The 19972-nt window shown below is 36.6% G+C and overlaps 1 protein-coding gene across 1 annotated transcript; it reads left to right on the forward strand.

The window, feature by feature from the left end:
• The first annotated feature begins 8024 nt into the window (after nucleotides 1–8024).
• Nucleotides 8025–19440, forward strand: LOC116634314 (cytochrome c, testis-specific-like). The gene is made up of 2 exons (XM_032407430.1): nucleotides 8025–8209; nucleotides 19311–19440. The coding sequence occupies exons 1-2, from the start codon at nucleotides 8025–8027 to the stop codon at nucleotides 19438–19440; spliced, it is 315 nt and encodes a 104-aa protein (XP_032263321.1).
• Nucleotides 19441–19972: the final 532 nt, after the last annotated feature.

Below are 19972 nucleotides of genomic sequence, written 5' to 3' on the forward strand. Positions count from 1 at the left end.
TCTGTTTACCCTGGAGCTTAGCAAGTCAAGGAAGTATCTTGTTTTAACTTTCCACTTCTCTTTGTCTTACCCAGATCAATCAAAGTGAATGAAAACAATGTGGCAATGTTAATAATTTTATTGATGTGAGAATCTGGATTCTAGCAACACTATTTGCACACCAGTGCCATCTAGTGGAAAATGTATAATTTTCTTGAACTGTTACAGACTGGGCAATTTTCATTCTTTGTAAAACAAAATTACTGATTGGTATGCTGAAAATTTGAGGCTGATGTTTAGAGCAGTTAATTTCTTTTCTTAAAGAAGAGATAAAAGATGAATAAAACAAAACCAGGAACAGAAATATCAGGAAATGCTAGGAAAGCAAAATTTCTTTATCAATCATGTGAAATACCACATATGCAAGGAAAATAATAAATTTACTTTCTCTAATGACTTTATGACTTCTCCATCTATTTATTTTAAACAGCTTTCTTGAGATACAATTCATATATCATACAATTCATCCATTTAAAATGTTCGGTTAAATGGTTTTTAGTATGTTCACAGCATTGTGCAACCATCACCACAATCAATTGTAGAACATTTTTTATCACTCAATAATGAGTTTTACCATGTGTCAAATCATATAAAATCATATTTGAACATAAATCACATGTAGCTAAAACAGCTAAAAATTCTGAGGTTTGAAACAATGATTATTAATTGGTGTTATAATAAAGAAAAGATGTGCTGTGCATTAGCAGATTAAATTTTTTCAAGGCTTTACAACATGTAGCCTATAATGTACAATTATTAGAATGATAACACTTTTGTTGATTTCACGTGAAATCCAGTTTTCCCTTGATGTTTTTCTTCCAAAATTCTTAATAAATTTCTTTTTTAAAAAAAACAAGAGATGACATTGTTACTTATTTTTGAAATGCAAGGAGAAAATCGTAAATTCTTGTCATTGTTTTCCAAAAGTTCTCAAACTATGATATAATTACAATGATATTTACTGGTTACCAATATTAGTCTTCATACATTATATTTAAGTAAAAATGTTTTGCCTTATTTGAAATTTTTAAATAGGCTTTACCACTGATATGTATTGGTGATCAGTTAGTAATTTTCAGATTGTTCTGTATGAATAAGGGCCAGAGTGTCCATTTTTTCCAGCTGTAAGGCTACTAGCTACTGATAATGTATTCATGCACCTACACTGGCATGTGGAAGGCACTAGAGAAAGGGTAAGTCTCCTTCCTTTTCTTGAGTTTGCATGTCTTTGTTTGAGTTTGAGAATTATATTTAACACCTGATTCCCCCCCCAACCTGGTCCTTTTCATTCAACTTTTTTAAAAAAGATTTTATTTGTTTACTTGAGGGAGAGAGAGAGAGAGAGAGAGAAAGCACAAGCAGGGGGAGTGGCAGAGGGAGAGAGAGAAGCAGGCTCCCCACTGAGCAGATAGCCCAACTGGGGCTCGATCCCAAGACCCTGGGATCATGACATGAACCTAAGGCAGCTGCTTAACCAACTGAAATACCCAGGCACCCCCCTTTTCATTCAACTTGATGACATATACATTTTAAATATGTTGATCATAGAACAGATTCATAGGTACCACTTAGAATAGTTTCATTCAACCATCTGGTAATTGTGACTATTTAAATTAAAATAAAAATTAATTAAATTAATTAAAATGAACTATAATTAAAATAATAAAAATTTCAGTTACCAAGTTGCATTAGCCACACTTCAAGTACTCAAAGTTACTTGTGGCTAGTAGACAGTGCCCACGTAGAACATTTCAATCATAAAGTATATTGGACAGAGCTCTGGAGAACTAGACTACGGAAAACGTCCTACATATCTAATACACAAAATTTTCCCTATTACAAGTACTTTGTTGAACAACTTTTTTTTTTTTTTAAGATTTTATTTATTTATTTGACAGAGACACAGCGAGAGAGGGAACACAAGCAGGGGGAGTGGGAGAGGGAGAAGCAGGCTTCCCGCAGAGCAGGGAGCCCGATGCAGGGCTCGATCCCAGGACCCTGGGATCATGACCTGAGCCCAGTGCAGAAGCTTAACGACTGAGCCACCCAGATGCCCCACTTTTTTGACTTACTTAAAAATTATTTTAATACTCTTATTTCTCTGTCCCCTTACCACTCATGTCTCACTGAAGTAATTATATAACCAGGGGTAAGCAACTTTCCTTTCTCACGTTTTCCTAAACACAACTTTAACTTTGACCTGTCCACCTTCAAAACTCTCATCTTCTTGTAGCTTTTTCAGTCCTTCCCTCCGTATCTCCTTTCTTTGCTCCTTCAGTTCTAATTCTCTTTGTTTCTATTCATAAGTTTATATCACTTTGTTTTCTTTTTTTGCAATTAGCAAGCAGCTTGCAACCTGGGTGTCAGTTCTTATTGTATTTTTTCTAATGTATCTCATTTATAATAACATTTATAATCATTTATAATGATTTAACTTTTAATGTATTTAAATCTTCTCCCAGCTGAATTGTAACTCAGAAAATTGGAGCTGCAGTTCAGTTTTTGTGCAAGTTGCTTAGCACAGTGACTTGCCCATCCTAAGTATTTGTTTTATTCTTTTGTTGACACGATGTGATTCCTGCAATCAAATGCTAATGGACCATTCATAAAACGTTGAGTTCCTGCTTCAAGCAAGAACTGGGACACGCGGTCAATATGCATAGATAATTTAGCTCTTTGGTTAGGCAAAAAACAAAAGATGGGCTTGGGGCTGCTGCGCTCAAAAGATGTTCACTCTGTCACGTTTAGATTCAGCCTGCGACTGCCCAGCAAATCCAAGTTTTTAAGTTTCTGCCAGAGTTGCCAACTTGCGGGATCTGGGAGCCAATCAGCAGTGCGGGTGGAGCCTGGCCTGCTATTGGCTGGCGTCCACCGGAAGCACATGCCGGGCTGGGCCTCCAGTGCAGGTGTTTGACGCACTGCTGTCGCAGCACGAGCCTCGAACTTGCAGCCCAGGTTCTCGTCCCGGAGAGGCCCGGGTGACTACTAAGGGTTCTCCAGGGAGGCGGTGGGCGAAGCCGCTGGCCCTCCGGTAGGTATGGGACTGGCTGGGAAGGAGTGGGCCGGGCAGCCATGTGATCTACGCACTGGTTATGGGCTAGTGCAGTTTGGGCTGGGGTTCATTCAGAGAGGAGTATCCAACCGTCCCGCTAGTAAGAGACTCCCCTTAGCCCTCGCCTGGTGGCGTCTAGGTGTCCCTAAGTGCAGCATAAAACTATTTCTGGTGAGGGGCCTGTCTGCAGCTTTTATGATTTCTGTGTGGAACTGATTCGGGGCAGAGCCTTCCGCCCACAGTTGGCAGAAGTCAGCCTCCAATTGGGGGTGGTGGCATGAAGGACTGCAAGATTGGCAGTTTGGAAAGCTGGATTCTTACTCCAGTTTAGGGATTCAGGCAGAGCAGATTCCAAGAGGGAAAAGCCGTGGACATCTGTGTGGGGGTGGGGGTGGGGAAGGGGTTCATAGACATTTATCCAGGGTCACATTGTCCTGATGCATTCTACTTCGGTATTTTCTCCGCTACAACAGCAGAATCCCACTTATCTTTTAGCCTGTGTAGTATTCATCCTCAAATTATTCTAAGGAGTTTCTCCTCCCACTTTTATTACTTCCAATTATGTGGGTTTTGTAAATCTTGTAAGTTTTATTGGTGCCTTGATTGTTCTTACCACATCCCTCTTTTTTACGGGCAAAATTGGAAATAGCAGCGGTATGTACCAATATTTAAAATTATTTTACTTCTCTTTAAGCATCTGCAGTGTGTCATACATTCTGTTCAACCCACGGTTACTTAGATTGTTCTTAAAAGGGAATTGTTAAAATTAAAAGAGATTTAAAATTGCTTTTCCTCTTACCTTTCACCATGTCTCCACTTCTCACCAACTTGTGACTTTAAATAAGCCACTTAACTTCTGTGTGCCTCATTTTCCTCATCTGTAAAAACAGGGATATTAACAGTATCTATCTCACATGGCTGGTGTGAGGAATAAATACATTAATAATATATAAAGCGCTTAGCTGTGCCTGGCCCACAGAAGCATGCATAAGTGTTTGCTACTCTTATCCTATTTATCATTAGAATTACTTCATTCTTGGAAGAGTGATCATTCTCATACCAGGTGTCACATCTTTGCCTATTTCAGTGAGATATATCTTCTTTTTTGGGAAAATTTTTATTTATTGAGATAAAATTAGCATGCAACATTATATAAATTTTAGGTGTACAACATTATATCTCTTTTTTGCATGAAATAATATTTTTATTACATACTATTCTCATCTATTTTTTTCTTCTATTTAATTTTTTTTCCCAGAGGTACAGGCCTATGATTCATCAGTCTTATATAATACCCAGTGCTCATTGCATCACATGCCCTCCTTAATGTCCATCACCCAGTTACCCCATCCCCCCACCATCTCCCCTCAAGCAACCCTCAGTTTGTTTCCTATGATTAAGAGTCTCTTATTGTTTGTCACTGGCTCTGATTTCATCTTGTTATTTTTTCCTCTCTTCCCCTATGATCCTCTGTTTTGTTTCCTAAATTCTACATATCAGTGAGATCATATGATAATTGTCTTTCTCTGATTGACTTATTTCACTTAGCATAATACCCTCTAGTTCCATCCACTCATTGCAAATGGCAAGATTTCATTTTTTGATGGCTGAGTAATATTCCATATATATATATCACATCTTCTTTATCCATTCATCTGTCGATGGACATCTTGGCTCTTTCCATAGTTTGGCTATTGTGGACATTGCTGCTATAAACGTTGGGGTGCACGTTCCCCTTCAGATCACTACATTTGTATCTTGGGGTAAATACCCAGTAGTGCAATTGCTGGGTCATAGGGTAGCTCTATTTTCAACTTTTTGAGGAACCTCCATACTGTTTTCCAGAGTGGCTGCACCAGCTTGCATTCCCACCAACAGTGTAGGAGGGTTCCCCTTTCTCCGCATCCTCGCCAACATCTGTTGTTTCCTGACTTGTTATTTTTAGCCATTCTGACTGGTGTGAGGTGGTATCTCATTGAGGTTTTAATTTGCATTTTCCTGATGCTGAGTGATGTTGAACCTTTTTTCATGTGTCTGTTGGCCGTCTGTATGTTTTCTTTGGAGAAATGTCTGTTCACGTCTTCTGCACATTTCTTGATTGGATTATTTGTTCTTTGGGTGTTGAGTTTGATAAGTTCTTTATAAATTTTGGATACTAGCCCTTTATCTGATATGTCATTTGCAAATATCTTCTCCCATTCTGTCGGTTGTCTTTTGGTTTTTTTGACTGTTTCCTTTGCTGTGCAAAAGCTTTTTATCTTGATGAAGTCCCAATAGTTCATTTTGCCTTTGTTTTCCTTCCCTTTGGAGATGTGTCTAGCAAGAAGTTGCTGCGGCTGAGGTTGAAGAGGTTTATAATTCTTCTTAATAACTAAATATTGGGGCGCCTGGGTGGCTCAGTCATTAAGCATCTGCCTTTGGCTCAGGTCATGATCCCAGGGCCCTGGGATCGAGTCCCGCATCGAGCTGCCTGCTCAGCAGGAAGCCTGCTTCTCCCTCTCACACTCTCCTTGCTTGTGTTCCCTCTCTCCCTCTCTGTCAAATAAATAAATAAAATCTTAAAAAAAAACAACTAAATATTACTAGAGTGCCAAATGATCATAGGACAAAATAGATTCCCTTGATATCCTTCCTAGTCTTCCTGCCCCGCTCCCTTGCTACCATTGCTGACTCTATTGGTTTTAATGCACTTTGAAAAGGGTCGTAGGTACTTGCACAGCAGTGATTAAAGATAGATGGCAGCAGTGAATGTCTTCACATGGTAAATATTGGTAGTTTGAACAATGACAATGGACATTTTCTTATAAGTGACTTGCATGTGAAATCTATTTGAGGAAAGAATTTTTTTTTTCTTTTAAAAAAAAGTCTGGTTTCCTGAATTATCGGTTACATTTAATAAATACAAGAATCAATCTGGTTTTTTTGCTTTATATAAAAAATGGAAATGATTCTTTAGCTAGTACTCAGATGACATTTTGTATTTATATGATATGGCTTTATGATTATTGTGCATGCATTTTGCTAAAAGGCCATAAATTTGTATCTGTGACTAAAGTTTTCTTTATGGCCCCTGTTCAAAGTTTCAGTGAATTCTGTACCTATACAGAGAATTGATAGAACTCATATAAGTAGAAATTGAATGCAGTGTTTTGAGTGAAGTTTGGAATTTAAAAGTAAGCTTCTCCTGGATAAAGTGAGTTTTCTTACTCTGCTTTTTATCAGACCTAAAACATTAATTAATAGCTTAGTTGTTAGTCTGCCCAAAGAAAATTTCTGTCTTCCCTTTGGGTGGATTATTGACACTGTTTTGGATTTCCATATAGATTTAAAGAAATTAGGGAGATACCAGGACGCCTGAGTGGCTCAGTCAGTTAGGTGTGTTTGCGTTTAGCTCAGGTCATGAATCCCATGGGCCTGGGATTGAGCCCCACTTTGGGCTCCCTGCTCAGAGGAGAGTCTGCCTCTCCCTTTCTCTCTCCCTCTGCCTCTCCCCCTGGCTTGTGCTTGTGTTCTCTCTCTCAAATAAATAAAATCTTAAAAAAAAAAAAAGAAATCAGGGAGATACCAATTTTGCAGGTTACTGTATGGGAAGTACTAGGCTCTCTCTGAGTAATAGCTAACTTTAGTTAAGCCACACTGTATTTTTCAATATTATCAAAATAACACAAACATTTTCTATTTCTCAATAGAGTTATAAAGGTAGAAATGTGCTTCGAACTGTATTGTTAGAGAATTAGGTACTTTCATGATTTCTGTAATAGTAATATGATCTCATATTGAAATCCATCCCCATACCCACCTTCCCTGCTCTGATTTTTCAAATAAAAAGAGCAGGGGACACCTGGCTGGCTCAGTCCGTTATACGTCTGCCTTCAGCTCAGGTCATGATTGCAGGGTCCTGGGATCAAGTCCGGCATCTGGCTCCTTGCTTGGCAGGGAGCCTGCTTCTCCCTCTGCCTGCCACGCCCCCTGCTCGCGCATGCGCTCTCTCTCTCTCTCTCTCTCTGACAAATAAATAAATTAAATCTTAAAAAGAAAAAGAGCAGGTAAACAAAACCCAGGTACTACATTCATTAGCATTTCAAACTACATTTTTTCAATAAGTTGAAATTATTTTAATTTTTACATAATTTTAGATGGAGGAGGCACTTAGTTATGCAACAAAATTTTTGGTAGTTTTAACCAAAATATCTTTGTACAAATTTTATTGTATATATGTATCACTGTATGATAAAATCTTCCCTGCTTAGAACAGTATTTTACACTACATTAACGTTAAACACATACTATTGCTGACTGAACTCAATAATGTTATTTGATTGCTTTGAGACAATGCTTAATCTAATCTGGTAGATGTGTTTATAGCTGAGAGTATAAAGTAAATGAGAAATTACGTGTTACATATAACCTGCTGTGGCCTCATTCTTTTGATTGATATTTAATTTTACAGTTCTATTATTGCAGGCATATAAGTACTTATAAAAATATCACATTTAAGTGCCTTTCCATTTTGTTCTATCCTTATTTTTAAATAAGGGGATGCAAATTAGACTTAGAAACTTTGCATTGTTTTTTGCACATGCGCTTTTTGGAAGGGAAAAGAAAAAATGGAATATAATTGACCTAGACAAATTACTATAGTTGTTTGAAGGCTGAAGTAAAACCAGGCTTATACCATAATATATGTTTTTGAAGTAGCTATAGCTCAAAATTTAAAATTAATCTGATAAATGAGATGATTAAGTCTTTATAAAATTGGATGCTATAATATGTTTGTGTTTTTGAGCACTCAGACTTTAAAGGATGCATGCTTTAAATTACCTTTTTGTTTAATATCATTAGTATTCACCTCAAAGTGATGGAATTTTTTTTTCCAGCTTTGCAAATCTGATATTTTTTTGGTCTGTGGTTTGATGTTTTGTTGCAGAACAAAATGGGAGATGCTGAAGCAGGCAAGAAGATCTTTACTGAAAAATGTGCTCAGTGCCACACAGTGGAAAAATGTGGAAAACACAAGACTGGTCCAAATCTCTGGGGCCTTTTTGGACGAAAAACAGGACAAGCACCAGGATTTTCTTTGCTAACAAAAACAAAGGTAAGGGGCGCCTGGGTGGCTCAGTTGTTAAGCGTCTGCCTTCGGCTCAGGTCATGATCCCAGGGTCCTGGGATCGAGCCCCGCATCGGGCTCCCTGCTCTGCGGGAAGCCTGCTTCTCCCTCTCCCACTCCCCCTGCTTGTGTTCCTTCTCTCGCTGTGTCTCTCTCTGTCAAATAAATAAATAAAATCTTTAAAAAAAAAAAAACAAAGGTAAAACCTAGGCAGTTGTGGGAGAGAACCAGAAACTTTGTAGCAAAGGGCGCCTGGGTGGCTCAGTTGGTTAAGCGACTGCCTTCGGCTCAGGTCATGGTCCTGGAGTTCCGGGATCGAGTCCCACATCAGGCTCCCTGCTCGGCGGGGAGTCTGCTTCTCCCTCTGACCCTCCTCCCTCTCATGCTCTCTGTCTCTCGTTCTCTCTCTCTCAAATAAATAAATAAAATCTTTAAAAAAAAAAAAAAAAAAAAAAGAAACTTTGTAGCAAAGAAAAAAAGCACATTAATTGATATTATAATTTCCTAGTTTACAGCATTAAAAATTAAATTCTCATGTTTATATTACTGAAATGTTGATTTATATCATAAGATCTATATTTTGATAACTGGTCTCTTTTTGATCAGAGGAATTAGCAATTCTCTGTGGCATAGGTTTTTACCTATACAAGGTATTTTATTTTATGCAGTACATTTATGTTGAAAATCATGAGCTAAATTAAAAAGATCAAATCATATTTTAATGGCATAATGGTAGTTTTCTATTTGTAGTAGTGATTCTTAGCAGAGTGTGGGGATGTTATATAAATAGTTTGAAAAAGTATATTCCGTGATTTTTTTGTTGTTGATGGAAAGTAGGTACATGGCAGTTAAAATGAGAAAGCATTTTAGGGCTGAAATTAAAAATGGCTGGAAAAAACTATAACATCTTTGCAAAGAATTTTATTATTCCTGGATATGCATATATATATGTACATACATACATACATATATACATATCATTAGCATTCACCTCAAAAATAGGGTACAACTCTAGATAGACTGCAGCTCTATTTTGAACTGTTCTTGGAGGCCTAGCATTTCTTACTGGCCCGAATTTCAGATCATTATAACACTACTATTTGGAAAGATTTTTATTTTATTTTGTTTTTGTTTCTTTTTATTCTTTTTATTGAAGTGTAATTCACACATTAGCCATTTTGAAGTGTACAAGTCAGTACATTTAGTGTATTCAGAGTATTGTATAATCAACACCTCTCTGTAGTTTCAAAACTTTTTCATTACTTGAGAAGAACCCCTGTACCCATTAAATAATCACTCCCCATTTCCTCCTACCCTTTACCCCTTGTAACCTCTAATCTGCTTCCTATCTTTATGGATTTGCCTATTCTGCATATTTCATAAAAAGGAATAATAAAATATGACCTTTTATGTCTGACTTCTTTCACTTAGCATAATGTTTTCAAGGTTCATTGAAGTTATAGCATGTATCAGTACTTCATTCTTTTTATGGCTAATCATATTCAATAGAATGTATATATCACAATTTGTTTATCCATTTATCAGTTGATGAACATTTGGATTGTTTCCACCTCTCGCCTATTGTGAATATTGAGTCCCTGTTTTCAGCTCTTTTCGATATATATAGATATGTATATCTATGTATGTGTTGGGGTCATTTGTTAAATCTATATTTAACTTTTTGAGGAAAGCCAAATTGTTTTCCACAGTAGCCGTATCATTTTACATTCCCATCAGTAATGTAGGATTCCTATTTCTCTGATCCTCTCCAATCCTTGTTATTTTCTTTTTCTTTTTAAAATTGCCATCCTAATGGGTGTGAAGTGGCATCTAAAAAATTTGTTTTGCATTTCATTAATGAATGATGGTGTTGAACATGTTTTAGTGTGCTTTGTTAAAAAAGAAAATCACAGAGCCAAAATAGAGTCACTTGTACTAGGCCCACAACACTAAACCCGGGGCTTAATACCTAGCTTAATTATAGTTTCAACCTTTCCCAGGAATGTAATCTTAACCAGTTAGTCTGGAATTTCCTGGTCGGCGCTGGTAAAGTAAACCACCTAGTAAGAACCTTTTGTCCCCCCAAAAGAGGTGACCTTGTCTGAAATAATTCTTTCTTATTGTGTTATGACTTCCTTGTCCTGTCTTTAAAAACCTTTCCCTTTTTGTAGCCCTTTGGAACTCCTTTCTATATGCTGCCTGATTCGTGAATCATTGAATAAAGTCAATTTGATCCTTAAATTCACTCAGTTGAAATTTTTTTGTTCAACAACTTGTTGGCCATTTGTAGATTTGGAAAAGTGTTTATTCCTGTCCTCTGCCTATTTTTTATTTGAATTGTTTGTCTTTTTTATTGTTGAGTTCTAAGAGTTCTTTATGTATTCTGGACACTAACCTCTCATCAAAAATGTGATTTTCAAATATTTTCTCTTCTTTTGTAGTTTGTCTTCATTTGCTTGATAATGTCCTTTGATGCACAGAAGTTTTTAATTTGTATAAAGTCCATTTATCTATATTTTTGTTGATTTTTTGGGGGGGCATCAAATCTAAGAATCCATCACCGTATCTGAGGTCATAAAGATTTGCCCCTATGTTTTCTTCAAATAGTTTTATAGTTTTGGCTCTTAGATTTAGGTTTCTGACCCATTTTCACTTAATTTTTTATAGAGAGTGAGGGAGTAGTCCTACTTCATTCTTTTGCATGTGGCTATCATTGCTTCTCAGACTTTTGGTTAAGATCAAGTGCATGTGTTTATCAGTTATCCCAGCCCCATTTCTTGAAAAGACCATTCTTTCCCAGTTGAATGGTCTTGATACCCTTGTTGAAATTCAATTGGCCATGTATGTTAGGGTTTACTTTTGGACATTGAATTCTATTCTATTGGTCTGTATATCTGTCCTTATAATAATACCACAGTTTTTATTACTGTAGTTTTTTGATAAGTTTTGAAATTAGGAAGTATGAGCCCTCTAGCTATGTTGTCCTTTTTCAGTATTGTTTTGGCTATTCAGGGCCCTTTGTAGTTCTGTGAATTTGAGGATAACCTTTCCCATTTCTGCAAGAAAGCCTTTGGAATTTGATAGAGATTGCATTGTATCTGTGGATTGTTTTCGGGAGTGTTGCCATTTTAGCAACATTAATGTTCCAATCTATGAACATGGGATACTTTTCCATTTATTAAGGTCTCCTTTCATTTCTTTCAGAAATGTTTTGTAATTTTTAGTGTACAAGTTTGTCACTTCCTTGGTTAAATTGTGCCTAAGTATTTTATTCTTTTAGATACTATTATAACTAGAACTGTTTTCTTAATTTCTTTTTCAAATTGTTCATTGCTTGTATATAGAACACAACTGATTTTTGTATGTTGATCTTATACCCTGAAGCTTTGCTGAGTTAATTTATTAGTTCTGGTAGATTTTTTGTGGATCCTTTGGGATTTTCTACATATAGAATCATATCATCTGTAATAGAGGTAGTTTAACTTCTTCCTTTCCAGTTTGGATGGCTTTTATTTCTTTTGTTTTCCCTAATTGCTCTGTCTAGGACTTCTAGTGGAATTCTGAGTAGAACTGGTGAAAATGAGCCTCTTTTTCTTGTTCCTGATCTTAGAGGGAAAGTTTTCAGCTTTTCACCTTGGGTATGGTATTAGCTGGGGGTTTCCAAAAATCCCTGTTTTCTTGTTAAGCAACTTACCTTTTATTCTTAGTTTACTGAGTGTTTGTATCATGAAAGGGTGTTGGAATTTGTCAATTTTTTTTCTGCATCTTTTGAAATAATAATGTATTCTTTTTCCTTTTGCTCTATTAATGTGTTAAGTTGATTGATTTTCTTATGTTGAACCATCCTTGCATTCCTGGGATAAATCCCATTTGGTCATAGTATGTAATCCTTTTAATGTGGGTTGGATTTAGTTTGCTAGTATTTTTTGAGGATTTTTGCATTTATAGTGATTAGAGATACTGGTTTGTAGTTTTCTTGTGGTGTCTGTCTGGCGTTGGTGTTTAGAGAAGTTTAAAATATAGATAATTGCAGCTGTAAGTTCTCTTCATACATGATTTGAATTTGGTATTTTTAAATTTCTTAATGGGTTTTATAGTGCTGTATAGTGCTTATTTAATTAAGCTTTGTGGACTATATTGTAGGAGAAGGGTTTTAATGAAGGGAGTTGGCATTTTGTGCACTATTTTTTTTTTTTTTTTTTGGTGCAAATGTAATAGCTTGCATTTTGTCAAAAGAGAGATTCTGCTTATTCTAACCTGTGTTAATATTTCTAATAAGATAGTGTTTTGGGCTGGTCTCAGCCTATCCATAGTGATGTTATTGACTAGAAATGCCTGGGGACACTCACCTGGGCCTATACTACTTATAGAGCCCCCACAGACATTTCCTCAACCAAAGTCAGTGTTGTGGCTGGACCAGACCTTGTGGTTCTTATTATGATTGAAAGACACTCCTTAGCATCAACCATCAGGGAATTTTGAAAAGAACGATTTATTACTCACGAGTCCTGGAGGTTACATGGCATGTCTGGGACCACACAGTGAGGTTGAGAGGAAAGAGAGAGTGAGAGGGAGCTAGTGAGCAGGCCTGGTGTTTTGCTTTTATTGGAGTCAAGGGTGGGGTGCCTAGTGTTTTGCAGGTTCGTTGTTTAATGGTGAATTTAAAACATAAGAGTGGGAATTAAAGCATGGGAAGGGAAAAACAAACAGTCCTCAGATGTAGTTATCTAGGTCCACCAGAGCATTCTTAAAAAAGGGGGGGGGGGAACTTCATGGGTGGGGAAACTTGGCTCTATCTTTCATGTAACTGGCAGTGTGTTTATTCAGACTTTGAAGTAGATGCCTTGGCAAACAAAAACTTAATGTCAGGCATTTATATTATAGTTTAAAAAGCTAATTATCAGGTGCCTATTCTACAGATAGGTGAGATATAGTGAAATTTTTGTTATCTAGAATATTGGGGAAAGGGACCTGTTTATAGTCAAATGGTTTAGTTAAAACAAAAGTAGCATATGTAGGATTTTTACAGGTTTTTATGTGAAAAGAAGATACTTTTTATCTTTCTGAAATGTTGAGAACAATACAGTTTAGTAGGATGGAGAGCTAGGAAAGTCCTGGGTCCCTAGACTTCTCTTGGGTTTTAAAGCAAACCAGGATGGAGTGGGGTGGGGAATATATGGTAAGTATTTGAGGACTGTATTAGTTTCTTAGGGCTGCTGTAACAAAATATCATAAATTGAGTGGCTTAAAATAACAGAAATTTATGGTTTCACATTTCTGGAGGCTAGAAGTGCAAGATCAAGGTGTTGGCAGGACCTTGCTCTCTCTGAAACCTGTAGGGCAATCCTTCCTTGTTTCTTCCTAGTTTCTGGTAGTTTGCCAGTTATCTTGGTGTTTTGGGCCTTCGGCTGCATAACTCCAGTCTCTGTCATTTCATGATCCCTGTGTGTCTCTGTCTTCACATGGCTGTCTTATAAGGATACCAATCATATTAGATTGGGAGTCCATCCTACTACAGTATGACCTCATTTCAACTTAACTAATCACATCTGCAACGATCCTATTTCTAAACAAAGCCACATTCTGAGGTACTGTGGGTTAGGACCTCAATGTATCCTTATTCAGGGAACATCCATAATAAAGGACCATATATACATATAAAATAAATACATAGATAATTGGTAAAACACTTAAGTTAAAATAAAGTAGAATAAAATTTAATCTTTGCTCAGGGGTGCTTCAGAGTCTTTAAACATCAATGTAATTGTTATTAACACAATATCATTGTGTTTAATATTTGAAAAAATGCTGGTTAATAGGTATTATATAACAAAGAATTTGTCTGGTCTTTGTCCTAGGTTCCTAGGAGGGAATCTCCAAAACCTTAGAATTTCCCAAGTTATAAGAGTGTCTCTTTTATTTAAGTTTGGGCCTTTGGACCACCACCTGAGTTTATGCTAGTGAGATGACTTATGGTAGGCTCCTAGATAGTTTCAGGATGGGGGTGGCCAAGCTTGAAAGACCAACTATGTGAATTAGAGACTTGGAGCTTTGGGCTAGGCGAGTTATCAGTCCAACCTCCAGGGTTAGGGGACAGGAGCTAGAGATTGAGTTTTATCACATGGCTAATGATTCAGTAGGCATTCTTATGTAATAAAACCCCAATAAAAACTCTGGACACTTTAATTGGAAGCTCTGTTTGAGCGTCCTGTTTGGTAAGCATATCAATTACTAGAAGAGTAATGAGTCCTGATTCCCTAGGGAAAGGACTCAGAAGCTCTGTGTTTGGGACTTTCCCAGACTTCATCATATGTATCTCTTTATCTCTCTGGTCCTGATTTTATCCTTTATATTAAAACTGTAACTAAGTATAGTGCTTTCCTAAGTTCTGTAAATTGTTCTAGCAAGATATCAAACTTGAGGGGGTCATGGGAACCTTCAAATTTATGACCAATTGGTTAGAATTTGGGATGGCCTGGGACCCCAAACTTGCTGCTGGTGTCTAAAGTGAGGACAGAATTGCTGAGGACTGTGGTCTGTTCAGTTTCAGGCAGTTAGGGTCAGATTTCCCTTGCATTAATTGCAATAAGATTTCTAGTTGATAGACTATTGAATAAATCAGTCTGAAACTTGGATTTATTATTTGAATTTATATGGTTCTTTAGTTTTTAAAGTAATATTTTTCTTTTTATAAAGAATAATTTATTTATTTGACAGAAAGAGACACAGCAAGAGAGGGAACACAAGCTTGGGGAGTGGGAGAGGGAGAAGCAGGCTTCCCGTGAAGAAGGGAGCCTGATGTGGGGCTCGATCCCAGGACCCTGGGATCATGACCTGAGCCGAAGGCAGACGCTTAACGACTGAGCCACCCAGGTGCCCCTAAAGTAATATTTTTCTATAGTGTCATTTTATTATTTTGTTATCACATTACAAGAGCAGTCAACTTTTGAGTCCTAACTTATAGACTAGTTATAACCTAATATTTATTTCTCTAAATGCCAGTATTTTGAGGGTTTTATTGCTGGTTAGCATTGATTAAAAATAATATTAAAACTGATTACAGGGCGCCTGGGTGGCTCAGTCGGTTAAGCATCTGCCTTCAGCTCAGGTCATGATCCCAGAGTCCTGTGATTGAGTCTCACATCAGGCTCCCTGCTCAGTGGGGAGTCTGCTTCTCCCTCTATCCCTACCCCCTGCTCATGCTCTCTCTCTCTCTCTCAAATAAATAAAATCTTTAAAAAAAAAACTGCTTACAAATATATCTTTTATTGTAGATTTTTGTCAAAGAGTAAAAGCTGTATAGAAGGCTTGGCTTTAACATTATTTAAGAATTAGTAATAAAATTTCTGTAAGTCATATCATTTAAGTAGTATTTATGACTTATTTGGGGATATAATATTACTATTTGTTCTACTGGTTACATAATAATAAGTAGGAGAATGAAATTGAATCCCTGTATTACGCCACTCATAAAAATTAACTTGAAATGGATTAAAGACTTAAGTAAATTAAATATAAGACTTGAAACTGTAAAACTTCTAGAAGAAAACATAGAGAAAAAGATCCTTGACATTGGTCTTTGTAATGATCTTCTGGATATTGACACCAAAAGCACAAGCAACAAGAACAGTCATTAAGTGGGACTACATCAAACTAAAAAGCTTCTGCACAGCAAAATGAAGAAAATGAAAAAGCAACCTATGGAATGGGAGAAAATATTTGCAAATTATGTATCTGATAAAGGGTTGATGCTCAAAATATATAAAGAATGGATGCAACACAATAGTGAAAAAACAAACCAATTAAAAAATAGGCACAGGAACTGAATATTTTCCCAAAGAGGACATATAATTCGACCACAGGTACGTGAAGAGGTGTTCAACATCACTGTCAGGGAAATGCAAATCAAAACTGCAGCGAGATATCACCTCATGCCTGTTAGAATTGCTATCATCAGAAAGACAAGAAACAACAAGTGTTGGCAAAGATGTGGAGAAAAGGAAGCACTTGTGAACTGGTGGTAGAAATGTAAATTGGTGCAGCCACTATGGAAAACAGTGTGGAGATTCATTTAAAATGAAAAATAACTATCATATGATCCAGTAATATCATCTCTGGGTATGTATCCAAAGGAAATGAAAACAGAATCTGGGAGAGATATCTGCATCCCATGTTCATTGCAGCATTATTTGCAATAGCCAAGCTATGGAAACAACCTAAGTGTCAACAGATGAATGGAGAAAGATGTGGTAAATATATACAATAGTATATTCAGCCGTGAGAAAGAGGGAAATCCAGCCATTTGCAAAAACTTGGATGAACCTTGAAGGCATTATGCTGAGTGAAATAAGTTAGAGAAAATAATACTGTATAATATCATTTATATGTGGAATCTTAAAAGGTCAAACTCAGGAAGTTTTAGGAAGGTGGGAGGATCTTGAGCTCACCTCATCCATGTGGACACACTGAGATAATATACTATGTGACTAACTCTGAAAACGACCTGAAGGCTGGCAGAACAGACCTCCTACAGCTAATCATAGACAGAAGGCCACATCAAAAAGGGTAGAAGGGGTGAAAACATGATTGGGAACCAAACCCCAGCACACAGTAGGAGGGACATCACAAGCATGGAGAAGCAAGAGGATCAGAATCCACACCAGGCACCCCTGGCACAGGAGACTCAAACTGGAAGACAAATCCCCACAACATCTGGCTTTGAAAATAAGTGGGGCTTAACTTTAGGAGCTTCAACTTCAACAAAGAGATATAAATTATAAAATAACCTGTCAGAGGTGAAGAATTCAATAATTGAAATAAAAAATACACTAGAGGAAATCAAGAGCAGGTTAGAGGAGGCAGAGGAACTACCAGTGATCTAGAAGACAGGGTAATGGAAAGCCATGAAGCTGAACAGCAAAAAAGATAAAAGAGTAGCAAAAAATGAGAATAGGTAAAGGGACCTCTGTGACATCATCAAGCATAATAACATTTGCATATAGGGATCCCAGAAGGAGGAGAGAGAAGGGGGGCAGAAAACTTATTTGAAGAGATAGTACCTGAAAACTTCCCTAATCTGGGGAAGGAAACAGACATCCGGATCCAGGAAGCACAGAAGGCCCCTAACAAGATGAGCTCAAGGAAGTCCACACCCAGACACATAATAATTGAAATGGCAAAAAGTACTGATAAAGAGATTTTTAAAAGCAGCAAGAAAAAAAGAAAAGTTACATATAAGGGAAACCCCATAAGATTATTAGCTGATTTTTTTAGCAGACATTTTGTAGGCCAGAAGGGAGTGACATGATGTATTCAAAGTCCTGAAAGGAAAAAACCTACAACCAAGAATATTCTGCCCAGAAAGGTTATCATTCAGAACAGAAGGAGAAGTAGAATTTCCCAAACAAAAGTAAAAGGTGTTCATCACCACTAAACCAGCCTGATAAGAAATATTAAAGGAAATTCTTTAACTGGAAATAAAAGGCCATAACTAAAAGTAAGAAAATTATGAAAGGAAAAAATTTCACAGGTAAAAGGAAATACAGTTAATGTAGTAGGTTAATCACTTTTAAAGCCAGTATGGAGGTTAAAACTCAAAGGTAGTAAAATCAGTTACATCTACAAAAACTAGCCAGGGGATACACAAAATAGAAAGATAAAATATGACATTGTATACATAAAACATGGAGGGGGGAGTAAAAATTTAGTGCTTTTAGAGTGTGTTTAAACTTAAGGGACCATCAACTTAATATAGATTCCTGTACACATAAGCTGTTCTGTATGAATCAAATGGTAACCACAAATCAAAAACCTATAATAGATACACAAAATAATAAAGAGAAAGGAATCTAAGTGTAACACTAAAGAAAGCCATCAAACTACAAGGGAAGAGAGCAAGAGAAGGAAGGAATAGAGAAGACCTATCAACAAGAAGACCTATAAACAGAAAACAGTTAACAAAATGGCAATAAGTACATAACCTATCAGTAATTACTTTAAATGTAAATGGACTAAATGCTCCAATCAAAAGGCATAGGATGACTGAATGGATAAAAAAAATTAAGACCTGTTTATATGCTGCCTACAGGAGACTCACTTCAGATATAAGGACATACACAGACTGAAAGTAGAGGGATGGAAAAAGATATTCCATGCAAATGGAAATCAAAAGGTAGAATGCTTCTTTTAAAGATGGCATGTCTGTGTTTTTTTCTTTAATCCTGGCTCTCCTGACACTCCATAGTGTCAAATTGAATTTAGGGAGACTTTCACATCCAGCTTATATACACTCTACTCTTTTTTGGCCAGAGGACTATGACTTGCCCCTTAGGATTTATCACCTACTTTGGAGAACTCTTCTTTTGAGATCATTAGTGACAGGTGTCCTCTTACTCTGGTCCAAGTTTTATGTTTTTGGTAGTCTTCTGATTATATGAAGTTTGGAGTTATAGGTGCTCCCTTTATATTTTATCAAAAGTGGAGTTAGCATTTCTGTTTCTCTTTGTCCATATTCTTTTTGACTGGTTTTAGAAAGGAAAAAATGAAGAGACAACCTTTCTCTCTCATTGTGAAACTGCTTTCCTGAAATCATAGCTTTTTGACAGAGATTTGGACAGAGGCAACATGCTATGATTGGAAGAAAAAAAATGAAAATATGAGTTAGCAGTCACAGATTCTTGACTTTAAGTCATCTTGTCTCTTAGGGCAAATTATTCTCCTCTGTTTGGATCATTTATTCATCTGCAAAGTGAGGGGTTGGATTAATTTCTAAGATCTCTTCTAGAAGAACTCTGTGATTCTAGGAGGATGGGGTACTGCTTAGGTCCAACATGTCTAGGTTGGAAGTTTATTGGTATACTGTGGATCATGCTGAACAGCATGTGAGTATTAGATTTCTATAGGGAACTGGAAGAGTAGAGTGCCAAAGACTAATTTTGGAATTTTCTTATAGGTCAGAAACTGTAAATATTCCCAGTTATGAGAGCCTTCCTATTGAATCCAAGAGTAATCTTTTGTTCACATATGTGGGTCACATCAGAAAGTAAGCCTTACAGATATAACTATACAAACTTAAAACTTATTTTCACCTTTATGGGTGTTATCTGGGGGGAGGAAACTGATGGAATATTTGGAGAACCCAAAGAAATATATCCCTGGAACTAAAATGGTTTTTGCTGGTCTTAAAAAGAAGAGTGAGAGAGAAGATCTTATTCAGTATTTGGGTTGGGCAACATCCTCATGAAATGCTCTTGCAACATTAGTTATAAGCCAAAATTTTCCAATTTTAAATATTGCCTGTTTAAAGAAGTCAAATTTGATCTTTCTTAATCAGCCTGTAGTAAATTTAACATTTAAAAATAAAAGTTGAAATTTTTGTTTGTGTGTAATCTACTGATCAGATGCCCTTCCGAGTCTGAACTGACTTTTGTCTGCTCACTAGGGATGTGAATAAGGTCAGCATGGAGGAGGAGAGGGAAGAAAACTGAAATCTATTGTGCTTCAGTGGTCCCTATATGCACAAAATATTTTATAAGTCTAGCAACTACTATTGATGATGGAGATAATTTCCACATACTTATTTCTCTGTAATTTAAATGTAGATATAGCGGATATTAGCTTCAGTTTTCATTAAGCTATGTTTGGTTATGTGTTTGCCTTTTATTATAATGTTATTGTATTTATAATTATAACTTTATTATAAGTAACTTTAAGGAAAAAAGTAAGGAAAGTGAAGTCAAATAATTGATCTTATCTTAGGAATATGATTGGAATGA

Source organism: Phoca vitulina, unplaced genomic scaffold (genome assembly GCF_004348235.1).
Source record: "Phoca vitulina isolate PV1807 unplaced genomic scaffold, GSC_HSeal_1.0 scaffold1, whole genome shotgun sequence".
In the NCBI taxonomy this organism is placed as follows: domain Eukaryota; kingdom Metazoa; phylum Chordata; class Mammalia; order Carnivora; family Phocidae; genus Phoca; species Phoca vitulina.